General features: G+C 40.9%; 1 protein-coding gene across 1 annotated transcript in view; it reads left to right on the forward strand.

Annotated features, from left to right (window-relative positions):
- Positions 1–9589, forward strand: part of grid2 (glutamate receptor, ionotropic, delta 2) — an 829420-nt gene that overhangs the window by 559391 nt on the left and 260440 nt on the right. The window contains exon 5 of the mRNA XM_048611693.1: positions 8869–8922. Within this exon, the coding sequence (XP_048467650.1) occupies positions 8869–8922 (54 nt within the window). The remainder of the gene's footprint in view (positions 1–8868; positions 8923–9589) is intronic.

Below are 9589 nucleotides of genomic sequence, written 5' to 3' on the forward strand. Positions count from 1 at the left end.
CTCACTAGCACCTGAAGAAGAAGCTTCAAAAGCTTGTGTTTTCAAATAAACCTGTTGGACTATAACCTGGTGTCGTGTAATTTCTGACATAGCCTACAATTAGATCATGGTTGTTCTTTATCTTAAAATCCATTTAGTTTCCTTGGTTCCAAAACCCTTATGTTCAGTTAGATTGTAACTAAGCTGTATGTTAAATTCATCTGTCCTCCTTGGTTCCATATCACAATGCCCTTATCAAACTAGAATCTATGAATCTCAGTTTTGAAATTTTCAATTGACCAAAGCTTCAATAGCATCATTATTTTTCTATCAACTGAGAATCACACTCCTTCCTTATACAGATAAATGGAAAACTTAAGAGTGGAGCCATTCCTTCTTACTTTGACTTTTGTCATGGGTAACTGAGATGAGGAAGAATTTCTTCACTCAGTGAGTTGTGAACCTGTGGAATTCTCTCCCACAGAAAGCTGTTGGGGCCAGTCCATTAGATCTATTCAAGAGGGAGCTGGACATGGCCCTTGAGGCTAAAGGGATCATGCGATTTGGAGAGAAAGTGGGAATGGGATACTGAGATTGCATGATCAGCCATGATCATATTCAATGACGGTGTAGACTTGAAGGGCCGAATGGCCTACTCCTGCACCTATTTTCTTAGTTTCTTTGAGAGGGAATGTTATGACCTGTTGCAGGAAACAGTTAAAGAATGAGCAAAGATACTCTGTCTTCAGCCCCAGCCTCACTTCTTCAAAAAAGTCACACCTGAAATTCTATCACAGCCCTGAACTGTCTTATTAAATATTTCCAATTTTTAACCTTCACTCATCTACCTATTAACAATGTAATTTATCCTTAACGCCTCTCAAACAACATCTGGAAGGGTCTTTTTTTAATTCATTCATGGGATCTGCGCATTGCCTAGACCAGCATTTATTGCCCATCCCTAATTGCCCCTAAATGGTGACCAATGATGACAGTGTAGAAGGCACAGCAATTGGGAAGAAAACTTGATGAATGCCTTCAACTCAGTATTGCATTAGCAACATACACCCACTAGTCACCTATCAGAATAGATACAGGGAAGCAGTGGTTGTAATATATTTAGATTTTGAGAAAGTATTTGATAAGATATTACTCATTAGGCTACCTAATAATATCAAAACCAAAATCAAAAATTGGAGGTAGTATCTTAGCATGTATAGAGGACTGGCTGACTAATAGAAGACAGAGAGATGGAATAAGGGGAACATTTTCAGTATGGTAATCTGTAACTAGTACAATGCCACAAGGATTAGTGCTGTGACCGCAATTATTTACAGCATATATATATATTTGAATGAGGAAAGTGAATGCACTATAGCCAAGATTGTGGTTTAAACAAAAATATGTGGGAAGGCAAGTGGTGACAATGAAATGAAGAGTCTGCAAAGGGATAGAGACGGTTAGGTGAGTGGACAAAAACATGGCAGGTAGAAAATAATGTGTGGAAATGTGACGTAAAGCAGTTTGCTAGGAAAAATCATGGAGCTGAATATTATTTAAATGGAGAAAGGCTGCACAAAGCTTCAGAACCCAGGGATTTGGGATTCCTCATTCATGATTAACCAGAAGAGAATCCAAGTTCAGTGGGTAATAAGGACGGCAAATGGAATGTTGGCCTTTATTTCAAAGTGACTAATGTGTTAGAGTAGGGAGGTTTTGCTAACACTATATAAGCACTTGTCAATCAATAGCTGGAATACTGCGAACAATTTCAGGCCCCATAGCAAAGGAAGGATAAGCAAGTATTGGAGGCAGTCCAGATAAGGTTTACTAGGCTGATACTATGCATGGAAGGACTGTCTAAGGCTGTCATAGCAAGCTGAGCCTGTACTCATTTGAATATAAAAAAGTGTGAAATGATTGAAGCACACAGATTCTTAGAGAACTTGACAGGGTTGAAGCAGAAAGGTTGTTTCCCCTTGTGGGAGAGTCGAGGACCAGAGGCCATTGTTTCAGCTTAAGAGGTTTCACATGTAAGGCAGAGATGAGGAGAAATTTCTTCTCTCAGAGGGTAATGTATCTGAAATTCTTTACCACAGAGAGTTGTCAAGCTTGGGTCATTAAGTATATTCAAGACCAAGATAGACATATTTTTAATCAATAAGGGGATTACGGATTATAAGGAAAGGGCTGGAAAGTGGGGATGAAGTTTATCAGGTCAGCCATGATCTGATTGCATGACCCACTTTTGCTCCTACATCTTATGTTTTATGGTCTAAGTTAAAAAGGAGACCTTCACCTGTGATGCCTAACTGTGCATTAATGTACAACGAAATATTTCTGAAACTTCTCTCAAATATTTTGAGGAAATTGCATGAGGTTTGCATTGTACATTTATAAAGACTATGCAGGAAATCCTCACTCAGTTCCTAGAGCCACAGATTTGAAGTAGCATTTTATAGATAAACTGTAGCAGAAAAAGCAGAACCATTGTTCTTAGCTGGCAAGTATCCAAAGAGTTTACGTGAAAAACCAGACAATAAAATCATCAATGCAGTTCATTGCTTGAGATAATATGGCAGATAATACTGGGAACAGACTGGCAATTAATCAAATGTTATAAAATGGTAAGTCATATAATGTTAGATGATAAAGGTTTTACTCCTGTCAATTGGGAAGGTTTGTGCATAAACAGTCATGAAGACAGTAAATTCTATTTTAAAAACTGCTTTCACCTGTCTCTCAACTTTGTCGTAAGGAGTAAATTATGGTTAAGAAATATTTATAGATTCTCCAACATCCTCCGAGAGATCACAGGGGAAGAGAAAGTACCCTGCAGCACTGGCCCTTTCAACAAAATGCCACATTCTGACCTTCATTTAGCATGCAGATAACCTTTAACTGGAAAGGTTCCAGTGTGGTTTGAGTACAAATGACTTATGACAGCTCTTCAACACCACATTTGAAGACAGACAGTCAACGTGTCTTGCTGTCCTTCAATTTGTAGGTTCTTAAAATGTGGTTTGCCACAACAATAGCAGCCCAGAGGCTTCAAAAGTTTTGCAGTCACTTTTCCTCCTCTTAGTTCCAAGCTGTGATCCGAGGGCCAAAAAACTGCTGGAAATGTTCAGAATGCCTGGGTGCATCTACAGATAAAGAAGACAGCTAGCATTTCACCTGAACATTTAACTCCATTTTTTGCACTATGCTGAGTCTTCCTTGGAATTTTTCATTCTTATTTCAGATTTGCAACACTTTGATTTTGCAACTGAGTTACAGTATTATAGAAATATGAGCAGACAAAAGACTTGACTTGTGATATTACAGAAACAGTCCACTTACAATTCAAGAAAGTAGCTGCAGTTGACAATTTGCATTTGATACCATATATGCTGCCAATCCTTCATCATTGCTGGGTCAAAATCTCAGAACGCGTACATAACATAAAGGTGTTTTTGTCTCATATACTGGGAGAGGGCTGCATTCAGCTTTGTACATTTGGCCTTTGAAAAAGAAAATTGACTTTTTTTTTGCAAAGAAGTGTAACTTAATCACACTACTTCCTCAAAAACAGGTATTAACATAAACATATGGAGGAGAACATGCATTTCTATAACACTGGTCATTATCTCAGGATGTTCCAAAACCCTTCACTGCAAATTAAGGACTTTGAGGGGTATAAATAAAGTTAATGGTAGTTGTCTTTTCCCTAGGATGGGTGATTTCAAGACTAGGGGGCACTTTTTTAAGGTGAGAGGAGAGAGATTTATAAGACATGAGGGGGAGATTTTTTACACAGAGGGTGGTTCGTGTGTGGAATGAACTTCCTTAGGAAGTGGTGGATGTGGATACAATTACAAAGTTTAAAAGACATTTGGATAAGTACAAGAATAGGAAACGTTTAGAGGGATATGGGCCAGGAGCAGGCAGGTGGGACTAGTTTAGTTTGGGATTATGTTCGGCATGGACTGGTTGGACCAAAAGATCTGTTTTTGTGCCGTATGACTCTATGACTCTATGAAGTGCAGTCACTATTGTTGCATGAGAACAACAGCAGTCAGTTTGCATGCAGCAAGTTCCCATGGGTTACGATCAGATAGCCACTAAATAATCAGCTTCTTTTCTGTCGTTGGTGATGGCTCAATGTTGGAAATAATGCTGGGGAGAACTTGCCTGCTGTTGATCAGTTAGTGCCATGGAATTTTTGACATCCACCTGAGGGCACAGATAAGAACTCCATTTAACATTGTATTGAATAATGGTATATCCAACAACACAGCATTCCGTCAGAGACAAGATGATTTCCCAACAAACCAAGACTTACAGAGGAGTATCCAGGATGTGAACGTCCTTGCTTCAAAGTTTGCCCAAGTGTTAGCTTAGTTCTTTTATTCCCACCCTATTGTCATTCACTAATGGTAGGTGTGCCTGCCTGACTTGGTCAGAAGTCACATGATACCAGGTTATAGTCCGACAGGTTTAGTTGAAATCACAAGCTTTCAAAGCGCTGTTCTTTCATCAGGTAAAGACACTTGCTCCCCATCTCTGACTGCCAACATCCAACCATCAGAAGCTCAAAGTCGCATGAATTTAATCTAGCTGCCCATTTTATTTCACTCATGGGACGTTTCTATCGCAACTGGGCTAGCATTTATTGCTCATCCCTAGAGGGCCTTGAGAAGGTGGTGGTGAGTTGCTTTCTTGAACCACTGTAGTCCATGAGCTGTAGTAGATGCTGTTAGGGAGGGAGTTCTAGGATTTTGACCCAGCGACAGTGAAGGAATGGTGATATATTTCCAAGTCAGGATGGCGAGGGAACTTGCAAGGGTTGGTGTTATAATGCATCAGCTGCCCTTGTCCTTCTAGACAGGCAGGCAGGCAGACTGCCAAAGGAATATTAATGATGACTTGCCATTAAAATGGACCTAGTCTCCAAGCATAGCTCCCAGTCAAAGGCGTAGACCACACACTACTTTTTACCTGGTGTCTAACCCCTCCACAACTTTCCTGCACAATTTTACACACACTTCACACTGTGAAACCATGTATCAATTATTATTCAGGCTAAGAATTTGACTAGATTCCATTTATAACACTGCGCATGGTAGCTTCGTAGAGAGGAGAAAAGCAACTCAGTAAGGATGAAACAGATTCAGAGTTAAATCATTTTTTACAAATGTAAATCGTAATGTTAAATACAGAAAGGTCTGTCTGTCGAAATGCATAAAATAAATTCAGAGGCAAAAGTCTCATTCATCACGAACCAGCTATCAATTTGGAGAGCATTACATCCTCAACCAACGATCGATTTGCTCAGCAAATACTCCAGGGTGAAGTCACGTTGAATACTAAGTGTTTTTGGATGCAACAAAAACTTGTATTGAATTGCAGTTCAGGCACAATTGGTTAGCTGTCATTTTCTTGCTATTCTCATTTTAACAGCTGAAGTTTAGTATCAGAGCCAGATGAGGCCTTTGAGCCCATTGAGACTGTTCTGCTATACATGGCTAATCAGTGTCATAACTCCGTCCATATAACACATATTTTAGACGTAAATTCTTACTGCCATTAATCAAGCTAACATCTATTGCTTTTTGTGAGTGAAAGCTCCAGACTTCCATTAATCTTTCCTTGATGACATATTTTCATAGATGTGCAGGTTAGGTAGATTGGCCATTCTGAATTGCCCTGTAGTGTCCAAGGATGTGTAGACTCTGTGGATTAGCCATGGTTAATGCAGGATGATGGGGTTAGAATGGGGGAGTGGTTCTGGGTGGGATGCTGTTTGGAAGGTTGATGCAGAATCGATGAGCCGAAATGATTTCTTGCTATTGAGCAACCAGTCAATTAATTTGAAAACACTCAGAGAACACCTTAAATTGCCCCTTAATCTTTTAGATTCCAGAATAAGGGGATTCTAAAACAAGGGGTCACAATCCGAGAATTAGGCCCAGACCGTCCAGGAGAGATGTTAGGAAGTACTTCTACACAGAAAGGCTGGTAGACATTTGGAACTATCTTCCACAAATGTCAGGGGATGCTGGATCCATTGTTAATTTTAAATCTGAGAAAGATAAATTTTTGTTAAGCAAAGCTTTTAAGGAAAACCATAAAACTATGTTTCTGAGCTTAGGCTCTGTTAAAATGGCTAGCATTCGTTCACATTCTACATTCACTTCAACCAGTCAGCGTGAATGAGACTTTGAATGGTTCAAACAACAAGCTGGATTTATTTTGATGGGCTGAAAGGCCTTCTTCTGTGCTGTAGATATCTCTGACTCCATATATTGCTTGGCAACAAAGCTGGAACAAAATTTAATTTGCCTTGTTAAAGTTCATGATCAATTTATGACAAAAGTGAAGAAAGCTCACTTAACCAAGCATTGAATACAGTCATTATTGCATGAAGCTAAATGCATAAACTAAGATCAGAAAGTAATCTTGTGTTGACAAGCAAATATCAAGAGTAATAATACATTTTATTAATAGTCTGAGAGTACCAAAGAACAAAGCATCTTTCACAGAAACTGGAGCTTCTCTTTGTAGTCTGGTATTGATGCAGCAGAAAGCTCATTTCCCTAGTATAAAGGCAACATACAGATGCAATAAATAAATATCCTCTTGTATGGCTCGCTGGTGGAAACTCCATGTACCGTGTACCGCATGACACTTTTCATTGGACTGGCTTATTGGATGTAAAGCTTTCAGGATCTTGTGAGACCTCAGGTGATATAAGTGGCCACCAACTCTACATTTGTATAAAGGAAATAAAAGGACAATCTTTTTTTTTTAAAATCAGGACGTTTATTTTCAACTCAAAACATTAATGCTCTTTCTCTCACCACAGATGCTGCCAGACCTGCTGAGTTTTTCTAGAACTTTCTGTTTTCATTTCAGAATTTCCAGCATCTGCAGAATTCCGTTTATAATAAGCAAGAGGTTTGTAATGTCGCTGAAATGTGCCTGGAAGTGTGGTGGAGGCAGGTTCAATTGAGGCATTTGAGAGGGGACTGGACGATTATTTCATGGAAACAAAATGCAGCGTAACGGGGAAAGGGTAGGAGCCAAAATGCTGAGAGAGCTGGCACAGACACGATTGCCCAAATGGCCTTCTTCTGCACCATAACGATTCTGTGATTGGGAGATGTGAAGTAAAAATAGAATGGGAATAAAAGCAGAAAGTGCTGGGGAAAACTCAGCAGGCCTGGCAGCACCTGCAGACAGAGAAAAATGATTAACATTTCAACTCCATTTCGACTTCAGAATCGAAGGGGTTTGAGAAAAGTGATGAGTTTTCAGCTGTTTTGAAAAGGCAGAAGGAGAAGCAAGGGCAGCAGAAGGTAAAGGTGCTCCAGAGGGAAAAAGCAAAGGGAAAGCAGAGTGGGAGGAGGCTTGTGTGGAACATGAATACCATATAGACCAGTTGGGCCAAATAGCCTGCTAGAGCTATACATTCTTGGGATGTTCAGCAATCTATAAAGTGCTATATAAATGCAAGTTGTTGTTGAAGTTCACGAGAATTTGTGTGGCCTGTTGGTCATGATATTCTCTCCAATGAAACAGATTTCACAAACGGGAACTCGAGGAAAGGAACAGCCTAGGGTTATAGTCCCTTTGGCGAGGGCACTGTTATAAAAGAGAAGAATGTAAAACTGAACATGGCACAAGTTCCCCATCCCAGGCCCCAAGAAGACTTTCCACATCAAGCAGGTGTTCACCTGCACATCTGCTAATGTGGTATACAGCATCCACTGTTCCCATTGTGGCCTCCTCTACATCGGGGAAACCAAGCGGAGGCTTGGGGACCGCTTTGCAGAACACCTATGCTCGGTTCGCACTAAACAACTGCGAACCATTTCAACTCCCCCTCCCATTCCTCAGACGACATGTCCATCCTGGGCTTCCTGCAGTGCCACAACGATGCCACCCGAAGGTTGCAGGAACAGCAACTCATATTCCGCTTGGGAATGCTGCAGCCCAATGGTATCAATGTGGACTTCACAAGCTTCAAAATCTCCCCTCCCCCTACTGCATCCCAAAACCGGTCCAGCTCGTCCCTGCCTCCCTAACCTGTCCTTCCTCCCAACCATCCTCTCCTCCCACCTCAAGCCCCACCCCCATCTCCTACCTACTAACCTCATCCCGCCCCCTTGACCTGTCCGTCCTCCCTGGACTGACCTATCTCCTCCCTAACTCCCCACCCACACTCACATTTACTGGCTCCATCCCCGCCTCTTCGACCTGTCTGTCTCCTCTCCACCTATCTTCTCCTCTATCCGCCTCCCCCCTCTCCCTATTTATTACAGAACTCCCTTCCCCTCCCCCATTTCTGAAGAAGGGTCTAGGCCTGAAACGTCAGCCTTCCTGCTCCTCTGATGCTGCTTGGCCTGCTGTGTTCATCCAGCTCTACACCTCGTTATCTCAGATTCTCCAGCATCTGCAGTTCCTACTATCTCTATGGCACAAGTAATATTTCTGCTGTGATCTTGGAAGCAGTGCTATTTAAACGATTTCTTTTTCTTTAACTTTAAATGAAGTCTAAATATAAGAGATTAGGAGTGCTCTCCATTCAGCTCTTACAGTATGTTAGCTGACTTTTGAGTTGGAATGCCTTCAGTAGTGTTTTAAAAATAAAAATCAACTGCCAGAGGTCGAGATGAAATAAAAACAGCAGAGAACTGTATTTTCTCTGAGCCAATTTATTAAAGGGATCCTTTCTAAAAAAAAGATAAACGCTTTCAAAGGAAGGGGGAGAAAATTTCAGAGAGTTGTTATGGGAATAAATCACTGAGGCACCACAGTAGGCCTTCCAGCTCTGTCTGCTTGTATCAAGTGGAATTTCTATGGAATGACTGTATGAGTGACACACTGATCCTTTCCACTTCACAGGTTGTTGACTCCAATCTAGTGGCTTTTGACTGTCACTGGATCTTCATAAATGAGGTAATTGTTGATGTGTGGGGGGAATGAAGCAAAATTTGACCGAAGTTTTGCCAAGTAGCAATAGATATTATAATTACCTTTTTATCCCAGCGGTACAAAGGCTATGAATATATGAAGAGCACTGGGTCTCCATTGCTTGCTAACGATCCCTGTTATCTGATGCAAATTTAAAGGGACACCGTGGAATCTGGCAGATAGAAAGTGAATGGAGGGAATGTGAGTATATTTTATAATCCGTGGGTGAGTTGATTAGCAGCAGGAGCATGCTGAGCATCTTCAGTCCACCCTACCACCTGGGAGGGTCTGCTGGTTGGTTTCTTGTTTGGAATACAGGTCCCACTTTTGTTAGCCCAGTGAATACGTCACAGCAGTGACACTTAGCTTCATTCACAGTTTGGTTCCTTGGCAAAACTTCTTGTCGCCTGGAACCTGTCGTTAGAAAGCCTTTTGTCTGTTTGGGGTGAGTCACTTCTTGTTCTGAAGAGGCACTGCCATTTTTTTTTTGATCAGCACTCAGCTGTTAAAAACCGAACATACAGGTCTTAAGGAGCCAGGTTTACCACACAGCTGCCTAATGGCGAGCTTAATACGGTCAACTATTATTGAAAATAAATGCAATATTAAGGTGAATATAGAATGTAATATTAAGGTGAATAGAGAATAATAT

The sequence above is a fragment of the Rhincodon typus genome, chromosome 1, assembly GCF_021869965.1.
Source record: "Rhincodon typus isolate 14 chromosome 1, sRhiTyp1.1, whole genome shotgun sequence".
Classification (NCBI taxonomy): Eukaryota; Metazoa; Chordata; class Chondrichthyes; order Orectolobiformes; family Rhincodontidae; genus Rhincodon; species Rhincodon typus.